The sequence below is a fragment of the Galdieria sulphuraria genome (genome assembly GCF_000341285.1).
Source record: "Galdieria sulphuraria unplaced genomic scaffold scaf_12, whole genome shotgun sequence".
In the NCBI taxonomy this organism is placed as follows: domain Eukaryota; phylum Rhodophyta; class Bangiophyceae; order Galdieriales; family Galdieriaceae; genus Galdieria; species Galdieria sulphuraria.
In genome coordinates, this window is record NW_005178463.1 from 49,800 (window position 1) to 74,850 (window position 25,051).

Consider the following 25,051-nt stretch of genomic DNA (forward strand, 5'->3'; position numbering starts at 1 on the left):
GTGAAGTTAAACGAACATGACTTCAATTCTTCATGACTTGGGTATCACAAGGCCTAGAACTCCTAAGATACCACCTGCACTTCAGTTTGATACTGGAACTCCCTTTCCTGTTGCTTGTTCAAGGCTATACCCTGATCGAGATGTGGATATATACGCTCTCACAATCTTGCCTTTTGACAACGAAAGAAAGGCGGTTGTAAGTGCCGGAGACTCTGCTGCCCATGTAGTAGACTTGTCAACGACACTTGTCACGGTCAGTCTTCCCGGGAGGGAAACCATGGAGACAGCCTCACCGCGTGAGGAAGATGCTTCGCCTTCACGTGGACTGTTTACTAGAGTAGTGAAAACTTCAATCTCTAAACACGGCCCGGCAAGACGTTCTCTGCTGGAACATAAAGGTGCAGTGCTTGCTGTGGACTGTGCTTTGCCCAATAAAAAGCCAGATGAACCAGTCATACTAACTGGTTCAGTTGCAGAGTTGGGTAGGGTCTGGTTTCCCTCAACTTTGGAGCAGTTTGCAGTTTTACACGGTCATCGAGCTCCTGTATACGGTGTTGCCCTTTCTTACTCCGTGGATAGAGCTATCACGGCATCAGGGGATTCGACGCTAAGAGTATGGCTACTTGAAGATATTTACAAGAGAGCCCTAGTCACAACCCCGAAATCTAATAAGCAAGGCAACATGAAAAGGGCGCTGAGCTTTAGGAAGAACAAGGATGACGGAACAGAAGAACAAACGGGTGGAGCGAGAACTCTTGCAATTCTAAGGGGTCACATAGGAGAAGTGTTTACTGTGGAAGTATTAGACGACAGAAGTAGTGGAGGAGTACTAAGAGCCGTTAGTGGTGGGGAAGATACAATTGTTCATATTTGGGACTTGGAGACCAAGTCCATATTGCGATCTCTGCAAGGACACGAGAAGAAGATTCATGCAGTTGCTGTTCCTCGGACAACGGAAAAGGAACTTTGTGGTCGAGTTATTTTGTCCTCTTCAGGAGACAAGACTTGTCGCTTGTGGGATATACAAGCAACTAACCCCCTAACGGGTGTTCTAGGTAGTCATGATGATGAAGTATGGGGCTGTGCTATTAGTTCGCAAGGACGCTATGCACTTACTTGCACCGTTGGTGGAAGTGCTTACATTTGGGACCTTCGACGTCATTCAACTCCACTCTCAAGATTTCATTCGAGAGAACCTTTACGATGTTGTGCTGCATCGCCTTCCAACCGTACTTTTCATACTGCAGATACGAAAGGAAATATATATCACATTTATGTAGGAGGTCAAAGCCCGCAATCGATAGACATAGATAATGCCAAGCCTCCTGGTAGTTTTGGTTACGAACTTCGTGCAAGAGCTTTGAGTGAAAGGGCTTCGTTGAGAAGTTCTCAAAGCGTAGGTCGCAATATGGCCTATATGGAATATCTTTATGTAAGTGGTAAGAACAATAGTAAGGAAAAAGAAACGGCTCAGATAAATAAGAAATTGGGAAATGGAAAAGACACAAGCGACAGTGACACTTGTAGGGATGATTCCTATCGACCAAGTTCGAGTTCCACTAAAAGTGGGAGTACGGGAGAAATTCAAGAGTTCCGGTCTAATACAGTAGGAAAAGAACCAGAAATAGACACCAATTCATCTCAAAGAAAAGAGACGGCGATAGAACAATCAATAGGTTCTGATTTGCAAGGAACTAACAACGATGCTACTAAGACATTGGAGAAGAGAACCTTGGATCCTCCAGAAAAGAACTGTCAGATTCTTTGATCTTTAACACGAGCTGTGAATTATTTATACAAGTAATAGTTGTTTAAATATGCTAGATAAAGTGTTTAGTCGTACAATGTTACTTTTTTCAACAGCAATTTGCAATTGTGTTTGATTAAAATATAATTTTGTGGTAGAGCAAGTGACAATGGTCTTTTTATGGAAAGGGTTGCAGATTGATCCTTTAGGTTCTCAGCTTGTGAGAGCTCAACTTTCGAAGAATAAACGCTTTTTTGTTCTATCGCATAAAAGAAATGGACTTGAGCTTTACAATAACAAGAAGATTATGAGAACTTTTTGTCAGCAGGGCGAGTCTCCTTCGAATCCTCCTGGCTTTGAGGACAATTGGATAAGGAGGGAAGAAGCAGAAATAGCAGCTCTCTTGGAGCATGACTTTCGTATTGATATTGATCCTCGAAAGATTGATTGGCCACCCAATGAGTTACGTTACGATCCAGAGGAGTTACAAAGACGTTATGCACCCCATATAAGTTACGATCCGGTGCCATTGTCTTCTGAAAATTTACCTATATTGTGGGATACTCCTCGTGTTCTTTCGTTGCTTCGGCTTATATTATATATTCCATTTGTATCTTTCTTACTTTTGAATAATTATATACTTTGTGACTTCACTCTCATTTTATCCACTTGGTTATTGTGGTTGAGAAAGAAGAGCGAGGCGTTTGTTCAGTGCCAAGCCACTTTTCTAACTTTTTTAGAACCTCTCGTTAGTAAGAGTATGTTTTGGTCTTGTCTTATTGGAATAGCTATTCAAGAGAACAGCATATGGATCTCAACCTTGATCTGGTTGCTAGTCCCCTTGGAATGTTTTTTATTAACCTTGAGAGAGTGGACAACCTTTTGTGGTAGACGATTTGAGGTATGTTGTTCAAGTTCATTTGTTGTTGTTTCTCAATGAAGAAATATGATAGGCAGGATATAAAGCTAATGCAGTTGATGCTGCATTTGAAATGCTTACGATATTACTGTTACATAGCTCAGTTTATTGGAAGTTGTGGAAGCAAATTGGATACTTTTGTTTGTTTATTACAACTTCTTGGCGTTTATGGTCTTCCATTCAATATGCTCTATGTGCATTTGAGGATCGTCGGCAATCAGAGAAAAGAACAATGTTTTGAGCATAAACGTGAAAGGTTCATAGATCACAAATCCGAGGATTCGAGTATCGCTTCTGTTAATGTCTTTTTTGTAAGTTTGTAAAACATATGAAGCTCTTTCCTTTCAAGGCTTTTCAGTTGATAGACAAATTGTCAAGAAATTTTTTATGCTGCTCGATATTGAAAAATGTTCATCTTGAAGACTAGTTTATTAGCATGGTTTCGGACGTTGCAGTATTTCACAGATGCTGTTTTGTAGCGTTGTTTCATATGAATTCGTACTTCGAAGATGCATTCATATCCATTCTTGTTATATCAGTTTTCATGAAAAAGTGAACATTACCATAGAACCATGTTAAAGTGATTCTCAATGAATATGAGCATTTATTCGTTTATATTCTTGGTAGGTTTACCTTGCCAGATCATTCCTTTAAGAATCTTTCATCATTTCATACTAGATAAGATAGTTTCTAGACCATGATTTGATATCTTAAGAGATAATGCCTTGTGTTCTCGATTCTTTCGTTCATCACTTTCATCTATAGTGTTCATATCGAATTATCTTCCGTTATTATTGTTTAAGACCTTCTAATACAAGCAACTCAATATATTCGTGGAAGTTCTTTGTAAAACAACACTGGAAAGTCAATTTTGATTGCCCCAAAAGAAGCTTTAGAAATTTTCTGTTGTAATGACTTTTCAGTTAGAATTGTGAGAACTGTTTGGACCACAAAAAATTGAAAAAGTAGAGAATTTTTGGACAAGACAAAATAACTCAAAACTGTTTTGCAATACTAGGTTCAACAGTGAGAAATGTCGAAACCTGTCACGTCAGAAGTTGTTGCAGAGTCCAATCCTAGTCCTGTTGTTGCGCTGGCCGTCGTGAACTATTCGGTACTCAGAGCAGTTGCAGTATTTTTGTAAAAAGTCCTTACCTTTGACAAAAGTAGAATCGGCCACTATTCACTCGGGTCTATGAACATCCTGATTGGGTGTTGCCAAGCCCTAGAACAGGGGAAACAAGGGAGCAACAATTGCACTATTTACTGTTCCGTTCGTTAGATTTTATTCCTGGACAAGGTATATTATCTCCGCCGTTTGTCAAGAAGCTCTCTAAAGTTGTATAGGAAAGAGTGCAAGAGAAATGACTGCAGACGGTTATTTAGGTTGTGTGAATCCACAGGAACCACTTCCTGTGTTTGCATACGTCACGAATACTGGTTTGAAAATTTTGTTGGCAACCACTTCTCGTGGAATAAATGATATTAAACTGAAGGAGGTACGTTCGGAGCTTCGATACCAAGTTTTGATTGTGACAGTTTTATCGTTGTAAGATTTTGCGAAGTATCCACAAACTGTACATAGCGAACCTGCTCAATCCCTTTTATGTATACAATACTCCTGTTTCCTCAATGAAGTTTGCCAACAAACTTGATGAGTTAAGAAGCTTAGTGCAGTAAATGAACGCTGTTATTATTGTCTGAATGAGCGCTGCTTCATATCTCATTGCAAATAGTTTAAGCAGCAGTGAAGCTTATGAAATTTATCTATGACTGTGGTACTTGAGTTCAATTCCAGTTGCAATAAAAAGTAAATTCCTTTCAGAAGAATTTAGTTACTTCAAGCAGTTGTAAAATACTAGGCTTTCGAAATCAACAGTTCTACTTTCACAATTTACTACAAAGCACAATGCAAGGAACTCTGTCAAAAGTATCCATAACTTATACATAGATGATACGGCATTAACCAATTTCTACAAACCAAAGTAACAATGTACTTCAACACTTTCTACCTTAAACTTCTTTGACGGCCCGTTTTTTCTAAAAGAGCCTTGGCTTTCTCTTCGTCTAAGGTTTCTACACCAAGTTCTTCACCTGCTGCTACCGCTTGCTCTCGTTCCCTCCTCTTCAAACTGGCTGCACTCCAGAACGTACCTGCTACTGCAAGCAAGGTTGCACCTTGCGTCAGAACACGAGCACGCATGAACATTTGTGAGTTTCTAGAGTTTCCGCGGCGAAAACTGAGCAAGCCCCCAAATAATACAGCGGCAGTAGCCAAACACCCTCCAATCACAAAATAGCTACCTGATGAGTTTAGTTTCTTTTTTGCAGGATTTTCCAGGTTTGGAACTGAAAAACTTGGCCTCAGTTCAGCGTCTTCAGAGTTACTCATTGCTTCCAAAGTGTCAAATTTGTGTAATTACACAATTCGATTGTGAACGTTGATTGTTCATGGGTAAACCATAATGTTGCTTTACAGTAATGGCAGACACTATGATCTTCATTTTTATAACATAGTAGATGGTCTAGTATTTAGATAGCCTTGATATCTCTTTTGAAGATGAAAGTTCATTGCATGTTGCTCAATGACACCTCTATTGACATTTGAAGGTAAATTGTAACACGAGAAAGTCTGTTGTTCCCATATTATTTTTCGGAAATGTTAGATATGACAATTATTGTATTAAACATTGTTTATTCTGTGAATAATATCAATTGGTACGATATATTTCAAGAATAAATTTTGTAGGATGTCTGCAGAAGAAAATAAGAGCACACAACTGTTATTTGTTATCTACACTAATGTAGTAAATGAAAATCAAATTCTTTCCACAGTTGTTTTCAACAGAATAGCTGAATTCTTGTCTCTACTGATTGGTTCCTAATGAGGAGCCATCATAAGGCATTGTAAAAAAGCGGTTGAGTGTCTCGAGTCATACGACTGAACAGTTTAACAGTCTATTTACTGCAGTTACTCTTCTTGTCTTGCTGTTGCTATAGCAGCCATGGTTATCAACTCGAGGCTTGGCATCCCTCTATGGTTGTGTTGGATTTTCTTTCTAGTTTCCGTCGTTCTTGAAGGTGCTGGAACAACTTGTATGAAGGCTTCGCAATCTTTCCAAAAGGTTAGTATTGCTTGGTCTTGGTCATTTTCTTTAACGTCTTTCTTCAGCGGTTGCCAGCTGCTTGTGCTTTTATTTGTTACAATCTTTGTGTTCTTACAATGGTGATTGCATATACTAGAATTGAGGTATAGTAGTATAACAATTGTTGTAGTTTTTGTATAATGTTCTCTTTGGAGAATAGATGACTGTAGGGTATGCGGTTTGGTGTGGTTTGGGCATAATCCTTACTAGCTTAGGTGGCATCTTTTTCTTTGGGGAGAAGCTCTCATTAGCCAAAGTAGTTGGAATGATTGTAACATTGGTGGGAATACTGATTCTTGTGTGGTTTCAGGAAAGTATTCCTGAAGAGAACGAGTCTACAGTCAGGTTCTCGGAGGAGCCACTCACAGAGAAGGCATAGAGTGGCAGACTATATTTTCAAATACGCTAAAACTGCACCAACGACTTTTTTGAAAATATTCAGTACATAAAAGTTTTATATATCTATATTTTTGTTTGTTCAATGGTGAACAACTCCTTAGAAAGAAAATAGTGTTGAATTTGTGTTGTGGGAGTCCATCATGAGTGTTGTAGAGAATCTATTCTTGTAACCAAAAGGACCAGAAAGTTGTTGTTGATTGGGTCAGCAAAATATTGTATCTCATACACCATTCCTTTAACTGATATCATTTGTGTTGTTTCAAGCGCTTCTTATCTGCTATTACGTAACAATAATAACAGAGTTACAGTTTCTACATCATGCAAAAGGTTGTCCAACATCCTGGTGATTCCTCCAACGAATTCCTTCACTCTTATGTATTTTGCAATGGTTGTAAGCTGCACATAGTAGAATGCAAAGGCTCGCACCAAAATAGGCCTCTCATGTTGCTTCTTCATGGATTCCCAGAGTTTTGGTTTTCCTGGAAATATATTTTGCAATATTTTTTCCGCAAGGGATATCGTGCAGTTGCTCCAGACCTTCGCGGATACAACGAGTCTTCGAAACCATATTCCGTTCAAGAATATCGTTTGGAACTGCTTTCGGCGGATATCGAAAGCTTGATTCGGCAGTTAGGTTATGAAGCTTGTACTTGTGTTGGGCACGACTGGGGAGGAGCTATCGCATGGTCTGTTGCATATTTGTATCCTCGTTGTGTTCGAACTTTGATTATTGTCAACGCACCGCACCCATACAAGTTCTATGAGGCACTTTTTTCCTTCCCTCCCAATTGGAAGCAGCTGTTAAGATCCTGGTAATGTTTTATGTCTAATGAGAGTATTTGCAACTAACAGAAACAGGTATATATTATTTTTCCAACTCCCTTGGTTGCCAGAATTGTTTCTTGGATATAATAGTTGTAAGAATTTAGTGCTAGCCATTCGCAATACACTCTGTTATACACAAGCATTGAGTCATGAAGATGCCGAAGAATATCGCAAGGCATTGTTACAGCCTGGGGCGTTGAAAAGTGCTATTAACTATTACAGGGCCTTGGTTCGCAATTCAATTGCTAGTAATAGCATGCGTCATTTGTTCGAGCGCCAACTAAACATTGCTACGTTGGTAAGTTGTACGTTCTTGTTAACCGGTTTAAGTAAACCTAAATGTTGTTATTTGATAATAAGGTTGTATGGGGTGTGGAAGATTCGTAAGTCGGAATAATGGCGATATGCCAAAAGTTATTTGACACAATTTTAGGGCGTTAGGAAAGGAGTTGACCTTTGATTTGGATAAGTTAGTTAGTGACATTGAGGTGCGTTATATTCCTAACTGTTCACACTGGGTTCCTATCGAGAAACCGCGAATATTGGCTGAGTTTATGGATTCCTTTCTTCAATCTCGTGAGGAAGCACCCTAATTTGGTTTACTCTTAAACGTTGTCATTTGCAGATTCTTGAACCGACTTTGCGGTATAATGTTTTCGACGTCGTGATGGAATTCCAATCTGCAAGAATGTTTATCATTAAAAAATAGAAAGTTCGCCTGTCTTTCGGAATGACAAATGGACGCGACAAGAACAGTCACATTTGTTGAATGTAAAGGATTGGAAATGGACGAACAATTTTATTTCTTGCAAAAATTTTTCGTTGTACTCAGCATCGATTTTTGCGATATGCTAAAGATTTTTGCTTGAGTGAAACGTTGTTGCTTACCTTTCAAACTGCATGAGGCTGCACGTGGGTTATAATTTGTTCTGTACATTTTGAACAACTCAACCAAGCTCACTGCTGTGTAAAAGCAAACACAAATGAGATTTATTCAATATATGAGAAGCCTCGCAAGAAGTTTCGAAAATTGGGTGGTTCCCAAACAAAGATCAAAAAGCATTTTTCTTTTGGCTCCAATTGGATCAGTAGACAATCAGCACACCCTATCGAAAAGCAAGTAAACAGTTTTGATAGACACAGAAAGTAAAAGAATATTATTTCTTATTTTTCCAAGAAATGTTTGTTCATCTTAGTAAGTCGGTCAGCTCTACCTAGTATGTTAAAGAGATATAGACTGAATATTCGCTGCTTTCAAGAATAGTCGTTGGCACAACGCAAACTTCGCAAGTAATTCGAAATTCTAGTAGCTCTTAGTTGTAAATACGAAACAAAGAGAAATTTCCAGACAAGCTCAACATCACTTCAATTTGGTCCCTTTTGAATGTTTTAATAAAGTGGCGTGTCCAAATTGTTTGAATTTTGAGTCCAATTGGAGAATTGGTTTGATGCAAGCTTGGACCTTTCGACTTCCTTTGAAGAAGTCCGAAAAGATAGACTTCGAACTTACAGTGCAAGAGACTTTTTCTAATGGAAGCAATTCACTAGAGACTTTCCTTGGTGTACACCCTAAAAACGATGAAAACTATTGGACCAACGTGAGCAAAGGTTTAAAGTGCCTTTCACGACGACGAGAAGAAGCAGTCGGCAACATTCACCGAGTTACGGATCTCCCAAGTTGTCAAACGGTGAAAGAATCTATACGGCAATATTTCGCAGCTCTTGAATTTACTGCAAGGAGACTAGATTTCACCGATAAAGGAGCAAAGGTTTGTTTTGTGTAATTTTTGCTTCCAGTCTCTCAAAAATTCTGTTTATTTAGATAGCTTTCATATGGTATGACGTTTTTAACCCTCTAAAAAAGGCAAAGCAGCGCCACGTTGCCTTGGAAAGAACTTGTCTTGCCTTCAACTTGGCAGCTTGTGAACTAGTCGCTGCCAGTGTGTTGGTTTCCAACGTACTTGGAGGCAATTCGGACGTCTCTTTGCTTGTAGAAGCGTGTCGCCAATATCAAGTAGCAGCTGGTCATTTCTCTGTCCTTTGTACCTCACCACCAGATGGTTCGGTTACTTTAGATTTGGGTTTAGAAGCTTTAAATGTTTTTCTCGCTGCAGCTTTGGCTAGTGCGCAAACTTGTATGTGCGAATATGCCCAACGTACAGGAAAAAAAGACGCAGTTATTGCTGTGCTTTGCGCTGGTGCTTCGAACACTTGGCTTCAGGTAGTCCAGAGGTCTAGAGTCAGGTTGCTGAGTGGAGACGGGACTTATAAGCAGATTAGTGATTGCGCCCAGTATCTCTCGGTTTTCTATGAGCGAGAAGCGGAGATTCGTATGTCCCAAGTAAACTCCGAGAGAGATGAGAAAGGTCTGTACCTTGTTGAATTGTTTGTTTCAATGGTTCCGATCCTGACTTACTTTCAGGAGAGCAAATTGCAAGGCTGAACAAGGCCCTAAATTTGTCTCAGTCACTAAAGAAATTATCGAAATCGCTCACACAGTGTATTTGTTTTCCTGGTATTCTAACTTTAAAAAATCGAGCGGACCAAGCTGCGGTACAACTTGCCTCTTCTTTAAAGATTGCAGAAAAAGAAAATAATAGCATCTATATGCAAACAGTTCCCGATTCACCGAGTCCAATACAAGGTAGAGTGTCCGTTAGGTCAGCTAATGTTAGCGACACATTATCGAATGTGAACATAGAAGAAGAAGTAAGTAAAGTTAATTTGGTTTATTTTTATGTAAGCTTAGTTAGCTTTGAAGATTTTGTCAGGATTTCATGGTCTTGTGCCATTACATCTTCGTAATGTGGCTTCCAACTTTGATGCCGAGCTCAAGTCGATCCTTGGTCATCATTTACATGAACTGCAGCAGCTAACTTTTGCTTTGAATGATAAAATTTTCGCTTTTGAAGACTGTCTTTTTTCAGATCAAGGTCGTGGTCCGATCTCTTCCGAAGTGGTGCCTGAGCATTTACAAGCAATATGCTATATACGTGACAATGGAGGCTGGTCCCGATTGGAAGAGATGAGATTCAAGATAGAGAAGCTAAACACGGAGGTGAGAACAATCCTATCTAGATGCAAACAGATTCTCGACAAGGCAAGTCTATACAGTTGGTTATTTATTATCTCTGAACCGAGTTTTAGGAGAAGGATCGTGCACTTATTGCACAAGCCCGGGTCGCAAATGGTTGGCAACACTCTGATGGAAATATGTCTCCTGTAACGAGAGGATACAAACAGGAACTCACAAGATTGGAGGAACAATTAGAACTAGCTGTTCGCGCAGATAATTATGTATCTACTAGAATGAAGCAAACTGAACGAAGCATCAAATCGTTGGATTCTTTTGAGCTACATCGTGATGGAGAGCGAAGAATAATATCTTTGATTAACGAAGCTCTGAACCAGGTTCCGCAAGATTATATTGATGCTCGAAATGCTGTCATTGAACGCTTAGAAACTGCAAAAAATGTTGTTGCAAGAAGGCAACGTTTGCAGAAAACCTTGGAAGAGGAATTCAGTCAGGAGTCAATAGCAATGATATTGGCATCGTCGGAGCATTCTGTGGAGGAAACTTTGCAGTCACACATCGAAGAGCAAAAGTCTCGGATAAAGAACGTTCTAGAGGGTCATATTGAAGAACAGAAGAAGATTATTCTGCAGCTAGAAGATGCATATAACCTTTTGCATTCAATGGAAGGAGATTTAAACAAAGCTATTTCTGAAGTACAAGACAGAATAAGAAATGCAACTAGTGTCTGTGAGTCATGGAAAGAAATTAAAACTGCCTTGGAACAGGTAATAGGAATGGTTGAAGCATTTGTATCAAGAACTAAATTGCTGTTAAAAAGGGAATGGCATTTTATCAGAAGGCACTAAAAAGTGCGAAGCAACTGGAGAATGGCATTGAACAGTAAGTACTTTTAGCTAGTACGAAGTAACTTATAATATAAAGTAGTTTAATTGATAATTCTGTTTCTTCTTCTCAAGAATTACAACATGTACAGAAGGAGTTACGTAAACTTGATGTGAATTCGAATCGCTATTCGGCGACAATCTACGATAAGCGAGACAAGTCCGACACTATGAAAGGACCATTCGGATATGCTGGTTTATCTCAAAATGATAACAATATTCGTCAATTTCGTTAAGACTATTGTGGGTGAATCATTGTCAGCAAGTGTACAGCCTTATTGTTTTAGGGTTACTAGAAAACCAGTTTTTGAGAGTGACCAACGAATGATAATGTATAAAGTTACAGGAAACTTTTGTTTTTTTTGGTCGCTCGAAGATACAGGTTCAACAACAAGCTCCACGAATATTGTTATGCCAAGTATGTTCTAACACCACAGTTTTATCACAAAAGCAACCATCACTGTTCTTATCTCTTTCTTTTCACGGTTCTTCGTAACTTCCTCTTTTCTTTCTCCGGCAGCTCTGTCAACGTTGCCGCCAAGATCCGACCAGTCGCTTCATTATCTACAACTAGTGAACGACGGTCTTCTTGACCCGCCAGTCTACTAAGCAGTTCAAAACGCTCCTTAATTCTCTGGAGCTCTTGCATGACAGGATGTTCTGACGTGTCCAGGCCGTGAGTTCGGAGAAGCATGTAAAAAAGTGCCGCAGACAAGTATGCTAGGTTTAGGTTTGCTTTTGCACGCTCTAGTGGCTCCATATCACTTATTGAGGTCGTTTCCAGCAAATATGTTCGTAAGTGTTTCCTTAGCTTCTTCACAGTCTTTTCTGTTCCTTCCAACTGTATTAGCACTCGGTCATATGTAGATTCTTCTCCCATCATCGTTTTTCCTATCCAACCCAAAATCCTTTAATGGCAATATGTCCTTGAGATAAATTGCCCACTTGACTCTTGCTGGTGCAAGATAAGGCCTTCAAAGCCTTGGCAGCTGCAAAGCTGAGCGGTTCAATTCCGCCTGGGGGGCGTTGTTCTCGCAATAATTAAATTTATTTTGAAAAAATGCAATCACTCACACACAAACTTACTTACTTCTCTATATATCTATATATTTATATTGACATTTATCATGTTTTGTTATGTTTAAATCTTCTTCTTAGGTGCTAAAACATGTAGGTACGGAATGCAGTGAATATCTCCAAATGGAACAACAGTCCTTCCATAGTTATCATTGATAAGGACTCCTGCGGATATATACCTATATCATTGAGACTATATTTTCCCACAATCTTATCTTCCTTACCATCCACCCGCGGCTAATATGATACCACAAATACCTCCAGGTACGGTTGACATGACTCCAAAATTAGCCATTGCTAGCAACATCAAAGTGAGAATCAGGGCTGTAATCGTAAATACTAATGCAAAATGATGCGCGAAGGATGCTATCCACAAGTAAGTTGAAAATATGGAATATCCAACCAATAAGATGCCCAAGACTTGGTTGGCATCTGTACCAAACACAAGGATTCCCTCTTCTTCCAAGGTTATCAATGTGGAAACGGCCAACCAAAAAGCTCCGAAGGAAGTAAATGCTACCAAACCAAACATGTTACGTGTAATAAAGCACAAGAGGCCAGCCAACATTTGTACTGTTCCACCGTAAAACAGACCAGGTCCTACTACTCCTGGTATAACCTTTGCCGGTAGCAACTTGGCATTTAAAACGCTGAGAATGAAAGTTGTGCAACTAAAGCCAGACAGTCCTAGTGAAGTAGGGTCTGGAAAAGGTGGAAAAGCTGCTGAATTCATTCGTGTCGTCAAATTTTCATGAACAGCGTTATTCATCCTTTCAAATTCATATTTTCCATTACCAGAGTTTGGTATTTCCAGAGAAACTCCATTTCCTTTCAAACCTTGTAATATATAGAAATAAATTCACGTGGTGAACCTACCTTCTTCCATCTCTGTGTCCAATGAAAAGCCAAACAATCATTAGATGAAATTGGATAATTGCTATTTGAATGCGAAATGGGAGAGAAATGATCTCCATCAATCCGCTCTAGATTTGTCCTCGAGGCCTTCTGGAATCGTGTATAATCTTACATCGAGAGTGCACGTGTTTCTAGTATTAGAAGGAAATGAAGAATGAAAATGAATAATACTTACAACCAACTTAGTGACTCGAGTTCAACGTATAGCAATTTGAATATTGTCTTGAAAGGAAAGTGTGATAAGGCAAATGTTTGGTTGAGAAACTGAATGGTATTTCAACTATTTGAAGCAGTTCTTCCCCATAATTGAAGGAAGTGAGCAAGTTAGCAACTATGACCGGCGCAAAAGTCGTTTCACAACTCGCGTGAGTTTCAGTTGAAAAAATACCCTTTGGTTGAGAACAACTACGGTGTATGACCGAAGGCTATACTTCTTTAGGCATTTGTTGAACTCACAGACTCAATGACAAACACATGCTATCACTATCTGAGGAAAAGGTTGTTAGAAGCCTTCTACAACAACTCCATACGGACTATATAGAATAGGGAATTCTTGCTGGAAGACTATTTTACTGAGGAATGGTTGAATATATCGAATATAAACGTTTTCAAAGCAAGAGAAGACAGTTTTTGGATAGACCTGAGAAAGAAGAATAACGCAGTTCTTCATCCTTCTGGGAATATATAGTATCCAATACTTTTGTGGGATTGGAATATTTCGCATTCAGTTACAGCCATATGCAGACCACTATTTGTTTTTCTACTTGGGCTTTTTGGAACAAAACACACTTAAAGAAGTCGCCTTGCTCATCTAGTTTTTGCAAAAATAGTTTAAAGTCGCTTCATATCACGCCAAGATGGAATCATATTTGCCCTGCTTCTTTTTTGGGACAGCCTGTTAACTTCCAGTGGAGGCGAGCTCAAAGGTTACAGCAGAGAGAAATGGGTTCAGGTTAGTCTTCGTAATTTCGAATATAATCAAGTTTCTTATTATTTCTAGTCACCATGGAAGTGCGTGTCGATGTTGGTGAGAGTGAACCCATAGACTCGGCAATTGCCAGGTTTCGTAGAGAAGTTAGCAAAAGTGGACACATACTTGAGCTAAAGCGGCGACAAGAATTTGAACCTAATAGTGTTAAACGACAAAGAAAGAGGAAACAAGCAGCTCGAAAGGCAAAACTTGCTCTCTTCCGTGGTAAGAGGATGGAGAATTTCAGGAAAGATATCTTATAGGAAAACGCGTTTATTGTGAACCCGTTTTGATCTTTTCAATTAACGAATCTTTTGTTTGTTGAGAGTTGTTCTCAGATGGCAATATCTTAAAGTTCTGTTTGCGGTCCTTGTTTGGAAACGACGGTGGTCGGCCCACTGAGTAATAGCAAAAGCCTTGTTCACCTATCCAATTCGGCTCTAGCAGATTGCGAGTATCCACAATCACAGGCCTTGACACAATGTTGTATAGTCTGCTCCAATCCAAGTTGCGGAATTCCTCCCACTCGGTGAGAATAGCAGTAACATCTGCATCTTTGCAAGCGGTATAAGTATCTTCACAAATATTCAGAGGAAATCCTCGAAAATTCTCGAAATGTCTTATCACAGACTCCTCCTTTACTTGAGGGTCGTAGACAGAAACGAGAGCACCCAATGATAATAGTTCTTGGACGACATAGATGGCTGGAGATTCCCGAAGATCATCGGTGTTGGCTTTGAAAGTCAGACCAAGAATGGCAAATCTCTTCCCATACACATTAATTGTTGTTGAGTTTGTATGATGTCCGTGCAAAGGAATTCCAACATCTTCCTTTGTACAACTTCCATCGGCTAAAGTTGCAATCCACTGCGCTATTCGTCTTTTTCGCACTTCATTGCCATCTATAACACTTTCCAAGAGTCTCATCGAACAACTATATTCTTGCGCGCTTCGTACCAAGGCACGAATATCTTTTGGTAGACAAGAGCCACCGAAACCTGGTCCTGGTTGCAGGTAATGACTGCCAATTCTCTCATCCAAACCTATCGCCTTCATAACAACCGAAATGTTGGCATTGACCAGTTGACAAAAGTCTGCAAACTCATTAGTGAATTGAATCTTAAGTGCAAGAAAAGCATTGGCTGCATATTTAATCATTTCTGCTTCTTCCCAGCTTGTAAATAAGAGCGTTCCTTTGTCTTTTACAAATGGAGAGTATAAAATTTCCATTCGCTTTCTGGCCGGACTTCCTACTGAACCGCAGCCGCCAACTACGACACGATCGGGATGCAAAAAGTTCTCAACTGCACTCCCTTGTCTAAGAAACTCCGGATTAGATACCACGTCGAACTGAACTTTGGAAGATTTTACTTTAGCCTTCATCAACTCTTGTACCTTATTACAAGTACCGACAGGTACTGTCGACTTAATGACTATTAAAGTATAACCTGGAGTTAACATTTCGGCAATCAATTCTGCTACTGAAAATACATAGGACAAATCCGCGTGGCCATCTCCACGTCGACTCGGTGTTCCCACTGCGATAAACAGTATATCAGAATCACGAATAGCCAAATCAAAAGTCTCGCTCAAGAAAACAAGTCGTTTCGATTCATAATTTTTTCGCAACTTATCTTCTAGTAAAGGTTCATAGATTGGGATCTGTAACTCCCGAAGACTTGCAATTTTTTCTTTGTCGGTGTCCAAACAGTATACTTTTTTACAATAGTCAGCAAGACAAACACTTGAAACCAAGCCAACATAACCAGCACCGAAGAAGGAAACGCATAAATCAGACACACCATCTTCCTTTGCCAAAAGACAAAGAACCTGACTCTTCAAGGTCCTCCTAATATATCCAACAGAATTGGAGTATTTCCTTCCATGTTGCCTTGTATAAAAAGGATGTTTAATAGATTGCGTAAACTTCTCCAACTTGGGAGACTTATAAAACACTTTGTGAGGAAGTAAATGAAAGGCAATCATCGATTTTTCACTTCATTTTGAGCGCCAATTCTTGAACGAGTTGCGTTGAGTTTCAAATGGAAACAGACAACGATAAGACGTCAGAATCTTTTGGTTTTCGTCAAGTATGTCAAGTTACAGTGTTCATGTTAGTGTTGTTATTGTTATTTAGGAAATTATTTCCTCTCTCTTGCAACGACGCTTTCAGTATCAAACCAAACTAAGAGATGACGGTCTAAAAGCAGTAACTGAATATCTTCGAATTATTACAAAAGGTAGTTTAAACTTGCATTTTGTATAAAAACACAAACTCATATTAGTCTCAAAGAGGCTATTGAACGTGCAGTCGAAGAAGCTCATAAAGATTCTTGTGATGCTGTTCAATTGAGACATATTGAGAAAGTGGTACCAGAGTGGTTATTAGACCACTAAGAGAAGAAAGTTTAGTAATTTTGGCTGTTATTCATGATATAAAGAATAGCTACAGAAATAGTGCTAACCAACGAAGACTCGAAACCAAAATGAAGAAACAGAGCATTATTTCATATCGCTTATTCTATGTTTATGAAACAATTGTAAGGTCGAAATAGGAAATGATAACAAATATTGACCAATTCCTCAAATAGATGACACCGACAAACCAATTCGTCGTTTCTTTCAAAATACTTTATTGCGACCAAGCTGCTTCATATTCAAAGCCAACCTTAATTATAGCTTGCTTGAAAATATTCCTCATCAAAGTTGTGCAATCGAATAAAGCCTTCTTCAGCACCACTTGCAAACTGAAGACCATCGGGTGAAAATGCAACCGTATTGATAGGACCAAAATGCCCACGAATAATACCAATTTCATCCTCGTAGATTAAGTGAAATAGTCTCGCTTCAAATCTTCCAGCGCGATCTCCAGTAGTTGTAACTTGTGAGGCTTCTTGACCACCACCTAATAATACATGAGGCAAAATGGGTGAAATAGCTGCTGAATTAACCGGTCGATCTGTAAGAAACGTTTTCAACACCTTTAGAGAACGAAAGTCTAAAATTTTTGCGCTAAAGTCAGATGAAGCTGTGATCAGCTGTCCGCCACTCTTTGATAACTGTAAATCGTTGATAGGCTTCTGATGTATTGTAACTGTCTCCGTATTTCGACCAGTTTCGATATCCCACTTTCGAACAGTTCCGTCTTCACCAGTTGATATCAAAGTTTTTTCGGTGGGATGACAAACTACCCGAGTCACAGTAGCCGAATGTCCAGAAAAAGTTCGAATAGGAACACTTGCTTCTTCTAAACTTTCAGAATCCACAAGATATTGGTAAATCTCTGAAGATTGTCCCATCAACATCGCTGTTGCAACAAAAACAAACTGATCGTCACTAGAGAAAGAAACGCAACGGACAGGAGACTTGTGAGTCCACGTCAATATACACTCACCAGTTTCTGCTCTCCAAAATTTGGCACTGTTATCTGCGGAACCAGTTACTACTCTCGTCGAATCATTATTCACATCTATCGACCAAACCGCTCCATTATGTCCACGATAGGTTCCTATTCGCTCCCCATTGGAAGTCCACCAAACCGTGGGAGTTGAGTCCTTTGCAGTTGAAAAGAGAAGGTCTCCTTCACTATTATATTTCAACATTGTCAAGGGACGCTCGTGACCTTTTAAAATTAAGGGTCTCTAAATAAGTTGTAAGTATTCAATGAAACTGTAAGTTCTTTATGCCTTACCATTTTAATAAATCTAACAATAAATTATCAATTGGTTTTTATGTCAGCAGCCGACGATGTCAATAAGAAGCGGAAAACTGCAAAGGAAGTTGAGCAAGAAGAATGTGAAATATATCAGAATGTAGTTTTCAATAGTATTGTTGATTCCAATTCGAAGCATGAGTTAGTCGACCCTTCCTTGCAAAAGCTGGGAGCGAAATCAAGAGGAAAAGTGACTTTCCTTCTAGAACAAGCGAGTCTTGAGTTGGTCAAGATTGACAGGAAGTGGGAAATTCTAAACGGAGATGAACACCAACAATATATGAAACGAAAGAACCTCAATCCTGCTGATTATCGTCCCGATATAGTACACCAGGTCAGTCTTTTTCTATTCTTTCGTCTTTTGGACTGATAGCTTTACCTAGTGTGTGTTGAGTCTATTGGATAGTCCATTGAATAAGGCCGGATATTTGGACTTGTATATTCATACTACGAACAATGTATTGATCAAAGTAAATCCTCAGACACGTATTCCGCGAACATTGAAGCGTTTTTGCGGTTTAACGGGTCAGTGCTCTCAACGCTTTTAACAATGGAATCTTCTGATTCATGTTTAGTACAACTATTGCAAGACTTGAAGATATTTGGCCATGGTCTGAACAAGCCTCTTCTCCAGATTATACAGAACCCTATTACTAACCATCTACCCGACATGTGCTGGAAGACAGGTATGTGTACAATAGTTTTGCAGAGACAGATGATTGGAATTGTTGTAAAGTATGTTCTTACAATTGTGAGAATTTAATGAGTCCTCATAAGCATGCCCAAGAAGTGCTTAAGAAAGATATGAATATACTTTATGTAATTGGAGCAATGGCCCATGGAAAGATTGTAGAGGAGTGGGCAGACGAAGAGTTGAAGATTTCCTCGTTTCCTTTGTCAGCTTCTGCAGTATGTCACCGAATATGTTCAGCATATGAAATTCTTTATGAAGTTCTATAGAAAAGTTTTGAGAGATGATGAGAATTCCGTCATCCTTGCACTGAAGGTTGCCTTTTTATGTGTAGGGTTTCCTTCTGAAGACATATTTTTGAGTTCTCTGATCTTATTTCTTAATAATGGAAATTTGATAGTTATTCAAATGCTTTTTTTGACATATGTTTCTAGAGCTTATCTTTATGTTTTACTAGTTGATAGATTGTTCAACTCTAACCACGATAGCTTTTCTAAAGCTGTTATTTTCAAGTTTTTCTTTGATAAATCATTCAAAAATGTACTTTTTGACACTGTTCATATCCCATTGACCTCTCGTATCAAATTGTCTCTAAATAAAAGAGTAAAGTAAGTGGCACATGGCATATTAGAGCAAATCTATGCTATATAAACACAAATAAGGAATCAATTCTCCAATGAAAAATTTCAAAGGGCTATTCTCTCCAAGTCCCCCATGGAACACTAATTTGTTGAGTTTGTCTATTGGAAACTGCAGAGCTCCCGTGGACTATTAGGGAAAGCGTGTTTGAAATAGCCATGGCAATATGTTTCTGCAGTACGGTAGCATATTGTCAATGGTAAAACCCCTATCGAACAGTCAGTGACTTCCTTCTTAGTTGAAGCAAGTAAGTTCGGAGGAAAACTCTAGAATTTCAACCTCAACTAGCTCTTAAAAGACTACAGTACTTTCGGACAGTCGCACTGCTGGTATCAGACAGAATATATATATATATATATATATCGGTGCTCAGTTTGAACAAGTCTATCACTATTCAGAATGTCACTCACCACAGTTTGTCTCCAGAGGAAGATTTAAACTACTTTGATTTCAAAAAGTTGGGAGTAAATCTGAGCAGTGAACTGTGTTTGAAAAATATAACAGTGTTAAGGTTCAAAGTTGACTATGAAAGCTTACTGGTGGAACATGAAGAACACTTTCGTTCATTTTCCAATCAGAAAGAGTTCCATCAAGAAGTTTCGATTGACGCTTGTCTGTCTCCGCACCCTCATCATGCTGCTTCCACCCTCTTGACGGACAGTTGTCGAATCTAACTGTAGAACATCGGACGGAATTCATCATATACGGTATCCAATTAAGACAATTGTCCTTACTCTTTGTAGAGATCAAGAAGAAGAATATCAAAGGTAGCAAAGTAGGCTTCAATAGAGTACGATCACGGCGCATTTTTGGTGACTTTCTCCTTGGTTTACCACAAACCTCATTCTTCTTTAGTCGAGTTGGGGGCCTCCTGGAGCTCAGTTATCGGCAAAATGACAAGTTTATGGCAGCAAACGTGTCATTCTCTTCCTTTACAGAGATCATTGGAAGAGATAACCGAATGGATAGATTCCGGACAGTCGCTTCCTTTGAATAGTGGTTCTCCTGCAACAGGAGAGTTTCTTTCTGGTTGGTTGACTGGCTATAGAAAACAAAACTCTGCAACGGAGCCCATCGAATCAACTACGACAAGTGTCGGTAATATGAGGAAATCTTATCATCTTTGCAATGAAGACAGAGTATTCAACTCAAATGAAAATATATCTGAAGTGATTCAGAAGAATGGAACAAAGCATTCTTTGTCCTTTGTTCCCATTGCACCGGCAATTTCATCAAGTCAGTATGATCGATGTCTGAAGCACAGCTCGAATAGAGCAGCTTGTTCGGATGAATTTTTGAATGAAGTAACTGACTTATCGGGGACGACTGCTAACAGAGGTAGAAAAATGACTCCAAGAGAAAGGGATATTATGCTTTTTAAGAGGAAGCTTAGGAATCGTGACTCTGCGTCGAGATCAAGAATGAAGAAGAAGATGATCAAGGAAGAGTTGAATAATGACTTTGAGTCTCTCGTTCATTTCTACCAATCAAAGGAGGAAGAAGCCGAAAATTTCATATCACGAGCTGAGAAGAAAAGAATGGAATTGATTGATGAACGTCGTCGTTTGGTGAAAGAGTTGGAGTCGCTTGGCACTGAGTTGCGAAATGCAAAAAAGCAATTGAGGCACAAGGAAACGGTGGTTATGGATAAATATATGCAACAGAAGGAGGAGCGTTTATCCCCTTCTCATAGTGGCTTTGAAGGAAAGATGAGGCAAATGGCTCCGTTTGATAATGTTGAACTCGAACGAGGATTTTTAGAGACGCCTCCCAAGTCGTCTCGCTTGATTTCAAGTTAATTATTTACTGTTACTTTTTTCCGCAGCTTTTGTTTATTTTCGTTTTGTATTTTTGTAACCATTAAAGAAATTGCAATTTCTTTTACTTATATCGTCCTGTTAAACAGAAATAGCCAATATAACTATACATTAGGCTATTTTAACAGTCATAGACTACAATACGTTACAAAACAATTAGTACCCAGGGAATAAATATCCAGGCTAAAATGGTTGCACAGCTCCTTCGACCCACACGATCCTATACAAATCATGGAAGGCCTTTCAAGATATAGTGGACAAATTCTTCCAACCTTCAACACACTGTGATTCTTCATTCATTCTCATTACAAGTTCTTTCAACTCTGTTTCAGATAATAATTGTATAGCACAAGGTAACAAATGTTTTTCCTCCTTGTCCATATGCTGACAAAGTAAAGAAGCAAAACTGCTAACCCGAATAAACAATTCCCCAACATTTTCTATCTGCATATTACTTGAAAGACTAACAATCCGTTCTAGCTCTTCTTCTTCAGTTGTGTGATCAATCTAAATATATCATGAATTAGAAAACGTAAAATTTAAAAAGAAAACTAACCCTGTAAGCTTCGAATATAAGCGGTCTTTGTTTCATCAATTCTGCGAAACCATACGCATCTTCGATATGAGTATGCACAGTTAGTGCTCTTTGGAAATGTTTAAAACAATCAATGAAAATGGCTTTGTTAGCTTCATCCAAATTCATCACTAAATGTGAAGCAGACATCGTCATTTCTTCCAGCAGGCGCTTTAACAAACTGTGGAACTGCCGAAACCATCTCACAAACTCATACAACTCCGAAGAGGCCCGCTTTGGTACGTCTAGCAAAGTGGGTGACATCAACTCTGAAGCTTCCGAAGTACAAGGCACCATTCTCTCATTTACAGCAGGCAATGAAGGTTCTGACAAATTAGAATCTAGCTCCATGCCACGATAGTCTGATGTTTTGGCTTTCTGAATATTTTCAAGCATTTCATAATAACTAGCTGACTGATTTCCTTCCACTTGTTTGGGTACCATGAAAACGTTGGTATACCAACTGAAAAAGCGTTCATAAGCCTGTTGAAATCGGACAACGTCCGTCAACTCTATGAAACGCTTTGGACGAACAGATACGTCCTTTACAAACCAAATAGCTTCATCTTGACAACTTTCCAAATTATCGATTAGAACTGTTCGTTCATTCTCACGAAGAACAAGGTTACAACGGACTCCAAATAGACACAGAGGAAAGACACTGGATGAATACCGTGTGAGGTGGTTGATATTCGATAACGACGAACGGTGACTAGAACGGTACTCTGATAGCTTTGCGAGGAACTCAAAATAAATATCACAATCTTCCGATGAAAGAATCGAAGAGTTCAGAAATAGAACAATAACCTTATAAAAGCGCAATGCAAGAAAAATAGGATCGCGACATTTAAAACGGATATTTGGAGCTTGAAAATATCTCATTAAACCAATGGTGGTATTCTCGATCGGCTCTTTTTCAACGATGCCTTGTTCATTTCGTACCTGCAAACATATTTTCAGCCTACAATTTCGCAAACAAAAACAAATAGAAAAAACCTTCTTCATAAAAGGACGTGTTAACAGCTCAGGAGAAAACCAACAGCTTTGTGCCTTTAAGGATCGACTAAAGAGAACACCTTCCTGGAAAGAAGTTGTGTTAGGACCACGGGCGTAAACAACAAAGCCAGTAGAAACTAGGGCACCAAGGCAACACGCTGTTTGGGAGAAAAAAGATATGAAAAGGTGGAAATTCCTTCCTTCGTAAGAATTGCTAGTAGCAAGTAACCTGAGTCTTGTGAATCTACTTTCTCCGTTGACAAGTTGAGCCTGAGTTCTTCCTAACAAACCAACTTCTTCAAATAAATGTAAATCTTGTGTAGGACAAACGACAGATAGTCGCACGAAACTCGGAAAAAAGGATTCCTGTTCACTTGCGAATACTCTAATTTCGGGTAGACGCCAAGTCTTGAACCACTTCCACGTATACCTTTCTTCGTCAAATATAAAGTTTCTCTGTAATACTACGCTCACACATTCTCTTCTTAGTGAATTGGGATAAGCAATAGTGACACTCTCAGAACAAGACCCACCCGTGGTTTCGGGCTTCTTCTCAGTTACAATAGACCCGACAAAGGGTTCCCATGTAAAAGTCTGCTGTTTGGGTGAGATAACGCTATCTGGGTTCTCCGAATCTCTTATCGTTGGAGAACCACGAGGTGGCCTTGTCAAACAAGACACTAATTCCGTATGCTGCATAAATTTTAAAACCAACCAAATTCTGTTGTATTTAGTTTTAGCAATAAGAAACAACAACAATTCAGATACGTCTATCGCTATCTCAGCTGGTTACAAAATTCCCCAAAATGTAATGGTTTTTTCTCCATCCAATGAAAAATCCATTAGACCAACACAGTTCTAGTCGATGGCGCACAAAGTCGTCACAGACACTTCGAGAAGCCTATATATTATCTTCGTTTCGTTTCGTCTAAAAATTTTAAAACTTGCTGTAATAGATCGTAGTGGTCAAAAGCAAAAAGGTCTGGACTCTTGATAAGTGACTCTACAGAATACCAACCACAAGCAGCAGCGTCATCTCCGGCTCTTACTGTTCTGTATGTTCAGATATATCTAAAAAAATATTTATTTCTTCTCCTACCTTGTGGATCTCTCTGTACAGTTTCTACAAAGTAGCATATGGTCACTACGTGCTTTCTTGGATCTCTTTGCAGGGAAATATCGACCGTAAAAAAACTCACAATAATACAAAAGGAAGTTACCTGTTTGGGTTTCCTCGAACTGCAATTAGTGTGGGATTTTTTCCTTTTAACCCACACTCCTCTTCCAGTTCTCTCAAGACTGCTTTCTCAGGATCCTCACCATATTCTACAAAACCTCCAGGAAAAGCTAAACGGCCCTGGAATGGTTCCTTTCTTCGGGTAACAAGTAAAATTTCTAAAGCAGATTTCAGACCACGAACAACTGCGGCATCCACCTTGACTTTTATAAAACTATATCAAAGAATATGAAAAGCAGTTGAATACCGTTAAAGAGGGTACAACATAACCCTGGGCGTCCTTCGACATGTTCCTTTTGTATTTGCGATAAAACCAAAGTTGATTCTTCGAAAATGATTCAAGTGAACAACGATTGCATCGAGTCAGATGAAAAGAGGTTAACATTAAATTCATCTATAATGAATGGTACAATCGAATGTTGTAGACTAGCAACTTTGCTTGCTACTTTAAATGATACATAAAACTTGTTAACCTCATCAGCATTCTGTAATCATTTGCACACAATTGGGGGAATTTATCACCACTCTTCAAAGGCTGTTATTTGTTTCAGAGTCAACAAAATTTCTGAAGCTCTAAGCTAATAGAAAAGGTTCGTAAGCATCTTATTTATCCTAGGTCTATACTCGGGTTTGAATATTAAATGACTTGCAACACCCGCAGCAGTTCCTAGTGCAGCTCCGTACACGACTGCTCCTAAAAGAGAACTAGTCATATTGAATATGTCCTTATTGACGTCATCGAACGACCAAGTATTATCAGAGACACCTTGAATATTTGAAAGCGTGGACACTAAATATTTCAATGCAAATAAAGTGCCTCCAGCAATGGCTGAATATTTTGCAAAGCGATCCATTTCAAGTTGACCTTTGCTTTCTGACAAAGCTTCCACACGACCTTGAACATCTAGGGGATCCATGATACTAAGTTTAGCTACTCCAATAGCTCCCGATAGAGCGCCACCAGCCAAGCCCCAAGTAGCCGCTTTCCACGAAGTTTCTTGTGTAATTTTCCAAGCAACGTTCAAAGTTGCAGAAAGATCTTGTCCACTGGAAAAGCTAAAGCTGTCAACGTGGTGATATGCAATATACGGTGCACTAGCAAGTCCTAAAAGTGCTCCTCCTTGAAATCCTTTTAAAACAATATGTTTGAAAAGTTTCCAATAACTATGATTCTTAGAGTCAGTCATATGTGATCAGAATCAAAAGCGATGCACTAAAAATGTAAAAATGTGCACTTTAGCCAAGGGTCGTATGAAAGTAAAATCACGACAATGCACATTCTATTCGAAAGAAAATAGCATTCTTACGACTTACAACTATTATTGAAGAATGATATGAGATTTTCTAAAAAAGCCCAAGAAAAAGTCATGTTATGTTTTGAAAAATGGAAGGCAGTCTACACTCAACTCTGTACAATAAACCAGTACTTCATAGAGCTTCTTTTTCTGGAAATAAACTGGGAGCCAATG

General features: G+C 39.1%; 18 protein-coding genes across 19 annotated transcripts; 10 read left to right on the forward strand and 8 right to left on the reverse strand.

The window, feature by feature from the left end:
• Positions 1 to 11: 11 nt before the first annotated feature.
• On the forward strand, positions 12 to 2,009 carry Gasu_18330 (transducin family protein / WD-40 repeat family protein). The gene has a single exon (XM_005707279.1). The coding sequence runs from the start codon at positions 17 to 19 to the stop codon at positions 1,766 to 1,768; it is 1,752 nt and encodes a 583-aa protein (XP_005707336.1). The 5' UTR covers positions 12 to 16; the 3' UTR covers positions 1,769 to 2,009.
• Positions 2,010 to 2,031: 22 nt separating this feature from the next.
• Positions 2,032 to 3,542, forward strand: Gasu_18340 (CDP-diacylglycerol--glycerol-3-phosphate 3-phosphatidyltransferase). Its single transcript, XM_005707280.1, has 2 exons — positions 2,032 to 2,648; positions 2,701 to 3,542. The coding sequence occupies exons 1-2, from the start codon at positions 2,055 to 2,057 to the stop codon at positions 2,905 to 2,907; spliced, it is 801 nt and encodes a 266-aa protein (XP_005707337.1). The 5' UTR covers positions 2,032 to 2,054; the 3' UTR covers positions 2,908 to 3,542.
• Positions 3,543 to 3,571: 29 nt separating this feature from the next.
• On the forward strand, positions 3,572 to 4,496 carry Gasu_18350 (trafficking protein particle complex subunit 2-like protein). Its single transcript, XM_005707281.1, has 4 exons — positions 3,572 to 3,780; positions 3,837 to 3,966; positions 4,014 to 4,165; positions 4,221 to 4,496. The coding sequence occupies exons 1-4, from the start codon at positions 3,700 to 3,702 to the stop codon at positions 4,344 to 4,346; spliced, it is 489 nt and encodes a 162-aa protein (XP_005707338.1). The 5' UTR covers positions 3,572 to 3,699; the 3' UTR covers positions 4,347 to 4,496.
• Positions 4,497 to 4,526: 30 nt separating this feature from the next.
• Gasu_18360 (RING finger family protein) lies at positions 4,527 to 5,111 on the reverse strand. The gene has a single exon (XM_005707282.1). The coding sequence runs from the start codon at positions 5,056 to 5,058 to the stop codon at positions 4,675 to 4,677; it is 384 nt and encodes a 127-aa protein (XP_005707339.1). The 5' UTR covers positions 5,059 to 5,111; the 3' UTR covers positions 4,527 to 4,674.
• Positions 5,112 to 5,481: 370 nt separating this feature from the next.
• Positions 5,482 to 6,412, forward strand: Gasu_18370 (small multidrug efflux protein, DMT family). The gene is made up of 3 exons (XM_005707283.1): positions 5,482 to 5,791; positions 5,839 to 5,916; positions 5,973 to 6,412. The coding sequence occupies exons 1-3, from the start codon at positions 5,672 to 5,674 to the stop codon at positions 6,189 to 6,191; spliced, it is 417 nt and encodes a 138-aa protein (XP_005707340.1). The 5' UTR covers positions 5,482 to 5,671; the 3' UTR covers positions 6,192 to 6,412.
• Positions 6,413 to 6,441: 29 nt separating this feature from the next.
• On the forward strand, positions 6,442 to 8,282 carry Gasu_18380 (hydrolase). Its single transcript, XM_005707284.1, has 4 exons — positions 6,442 to 7,023; positions 7,070 to 7,334; positions 7,397 to 7,419; positions 7,470 to 8,282. Exons 1-4 carry the CDS (start codon positions 6,530 to 6,532, stop codon positions 7,627 to 7,629), a joined length of 942 nt encoding a protein of 313 aa, XP_005707341.1. The 5' UTR covers positions 6,442 to 6,529; the 3' UTR covers positions 7,630 to 8,282.
• Positions 8,283 to 8,291: 9 nt separating this feature from the next.
• On the forward strand, positions 8,292 to 11,342 carry Gasu_18390 (programmed cell death 6-interacting protein). The gene is made up of 7 exons (XM_005707285.1): positions 8,292 to 8,805; positions 8,859 to 9,402; positions 9,459 to 9,745; positions 9,798 to 10,136; positions 10,184 to 10,837; positions 10,891 to 10,952; positions 10,998 to 11,342. Exons 1-7 carry the CDS (start codon positions 8,485 to 8,487, stop codon positions 11,188 to 11,190), a joined length of 2,400 nt encoding a protein of 799 aa, XP_005707342.1. The 5' UTR covers positions 8,292 to 8,484; the 3' UTR covers positions 11,191 to 11,342.
• Positions 11,343 to 11,377: 35 nt separating this feature from the next.
• On the reverse strand, positions 11,378 to 11,871 carry Gasu_18400 (uncharacterized protein). Its single transcript, XM_005707286.1, has one exon. It carries the CDS (start codon positions 11,835 to 11,837, stop codon positions 11,421 to 11,423), a length of 417 nt encoding a protein of 138 aa, XP_005707343.1. The 5' UTR covers positions 11,838 to 11,871; the 3' UTR covers positions 11,378 to 11,420.
• A 114-nt stretch (positions 11,872 to 11,985) lies between these two features.
• Positions 11,986 to 13,201, reverse strand: Gasu_18410 (putative acetate transporter). 2 transcript variants are annotated; one of them, XM_005707288.1, is made up of 3 exons: positions 12,908 to 13,201; positions 12,256 to 12,801; positions 11,986 to 12,210 (listed from the first exon to the last, which is right to left on the reverse strand). In XM_005707288.1, exons 2-3 carry the CDS (start codon positions 12,798 to 12,800, stop codon positions 12,096 to 12,098), a joined length of 660 nt encoding a protein of 219 aa, XP_005707345.1. In that variant the 5' UTR covers position 12,801; positions 12,908 to 13,201; the 3' UTR covers positions 11,986 to 12,095. The 2 variants fall into 2 exon arrangements, with proteins under 2 accessions (XP_005707345.1, XP_005707344.1); XM_005707287.1 differs by having other exon boundaries at positions 12,908 to 13,131.
• Positions 13,202 to 13,571: 370 nt separating this feature from the next.
• On the forward strand, positions 13,572 to 14,302 carry Gasu_18420 (chloroplast ribosomal protein S21 precursor). Its single transcript, XM_005707289.1, has 2 exons — positions 13,572 to 13,898; positions 13,947 to 14,302. Exons 1-2 carry the CDS (start codon positions 13,685 to 13,687, stop codon positions 14,177 to 14,179), a joined length of 447 nt encoding a protein of 148 aa, XP_005707346.1. The 5' UTR covers positions 13,572 to 13,684; the 3' UTR covers positions 14,180 to 14,302.
• A 4-nt stretch (positions 14,303 to 14,306) lies between these two features.
• On the reverse strand, positions 14,307 to 15,911 carry Gasu_18430 (UDPglucose 6-dehydrogenase). Its single transcript, XM_005707290.1, has 2 exons — positions 14,395 to 15,911; positions 14,307 to 14,341 (listed from the first exon to the last, which is right to left on the reverse strand). The coding sequence occupies exons 1-2, from the start codon at positions 15,900 to 15,902 to the stop codon at positions 14,338 to 14,340; spliced, it is 1,512 nt and encodes a 503-aa protein (XP_005707347.1). The 5' UTR covers positions 15,903 to 15,911; the 3' UTR covers positions 14,307 to 14,337.
• Positions 15,912 to 15,921: 10 nt separating this feature from the next.
• Gasu_18440 (uncharacterized protein) lies at positions 15,922 to 16,426 on the forward strand. Its single transcript, XM_005707291.1, has 3 exons — positions 15,922 to 16,006; positions 16,054 to 16,156; positions 16,210 to 16,426. The coding sequence occupies exons 1-3, from the start codon at positions 15,959 to 15,961 to the stop codon at positions 16,311 to 16,313; spliced, it is 255 nt and encodes an 84-aa protein (XP_005707348.1). The 5' UTR covers positions 15,922 to 15,958; the 3' UTR covers positions 16,314 to 16,426.
• Positions 16,427 to 16,536: 110 nt separating this feature from the next.
• On the reverse strand, positions 16,537 to 17,611 carry Gasu_18450 (translation initiation factor eIF-3 subunit 2). The gene is made up of 2 exons (XM_005707292.1): positions 17,608 to 17,611; positions 16,537 to 17,557 (listed from the first exon to the last, which is right to left on the reverse strand). Exons 1-2 carry the CDS (start codon positions 17,608 to 17,610, stop codon positions 16,586 to 16,588), a joined length of 975 nt encoding a protein of 324 aa, XP_005707349.1. The 5' UTR covers position 17,611; the 3' UTR covers positions 16,537 to 16,585.
• Positions 17,612 to 17,621: 10 nt separating this feature from the next.
• Gasu_18460 (uncharacterized protein) lies at positions 17,622 to 19,222 on the forward strand. Its single transcript, XM_005707293.1, has 4 exons — positions 17,622 to 17,962; positions 18,012 to 18,153; positions 18,204 to 18,314; positions 18,365 to 19,222. The coding sequence occupies exons 1-4, from the start codon at positions 17,648 to 17,650 to the stop codon at positions 18,586 to 18,588; spliced, it is 792 nt and encodes a 263-aa protein (XP_005707350.1). The 5' UTR covers positions 17,622 to 17,647; the 3' UTR covers positions 18,589 to 19,222.
• A 429-nt stretch (positions 19,223 to 19,651) lies between these two features.
• On the forward strand, positions 19,652 to 20,902 carry Gasu_18470 (uncharacterized protein). Its single transcript, XM_005707294.1, has one exon. The coding sequence runs from the start codon at positions 19,852 to 19,854 to the stop codon at positions 20,755 to 20,757; it is 906 nt and encodes a 301-aa protein (XP_005707351.1). The 5' UTR covers positions 19,652 to 19,851; the 3' UTR covers positions 20,758 to 20,902.
• A 24-nt stretch (positions 20,903 to 20,926) lies between these two features.
• On the reverse strand, positions 20,927 to 23,221 carry Gasu_18480 (zinc finger-like protein). The gene is made up of 2 exons (XM_005707295.1): positions 21,332 to 23,221; positions 20,927 to 21,282 (listed from the first exon to the last, which is right to left on the reverse strand). The coding sequence occupies exons 1-2, from the start codon at positions 23,042 to 23,044 to the stop codon at positions 21,019 to 21,021; spliced, it is 1,977 nt and encodes a 658-aa protein (XP_005707352.1). The 5' UTR covers positions 23,045 to 23,221; the 3' UTR covers positions 20,927 to 21,018.
• A 5-nt stretch (positions 23,222 to 23,226) lies between these two features.
• Gasu_18490 (7,8-dihydro-8-oxoguanine triphosphatase) lies at positions 23,227 to 24,001 on the reverse strand. Its single transcript, XM_005707296.1, has 4 exons — positions 23,830 to 24,001; positions 23,566 to 23,780; positions 23,445 to 23,509; positions 23,227 to 23,393 (listed from the first exon to the last, which is right to left on the reverse strand). The coding sequence occupies exons 1-4, from the start codon at positions 23,974 to 23,976 to the stop codon at positions 23,254 to 23,256; spliced, it is 567 nt and encodes a 188-aa protein (XP_005707353.1). The 5' UTR covers positions 23,977 to 24,001; the 3' UTR covers positions 23,227 to 23,253.
• Positions 24,002 to 24,081: 80 nt separating this feature from the next.
• On the reverse strand, positions 24,082 to 24,901 carry Gasu_18500 (uncharacterized protein). Its single transcript, XM_005707297.1, has one exon. The coding sequence runs from the start codon at positions 24,767 to 24,769 to the stop codon at positions 24,161 to 24,163; it is 609 nt and encodes a 202-aa protein (XP_005707354.1). The 5' UTR covers positions 24,770 to 24,901; the 3' UTR covers positions 24,082 to 24,160.
• Between the last annotated feature and the right edge of the window lie 150 nt (positions 24,902 to 25,051).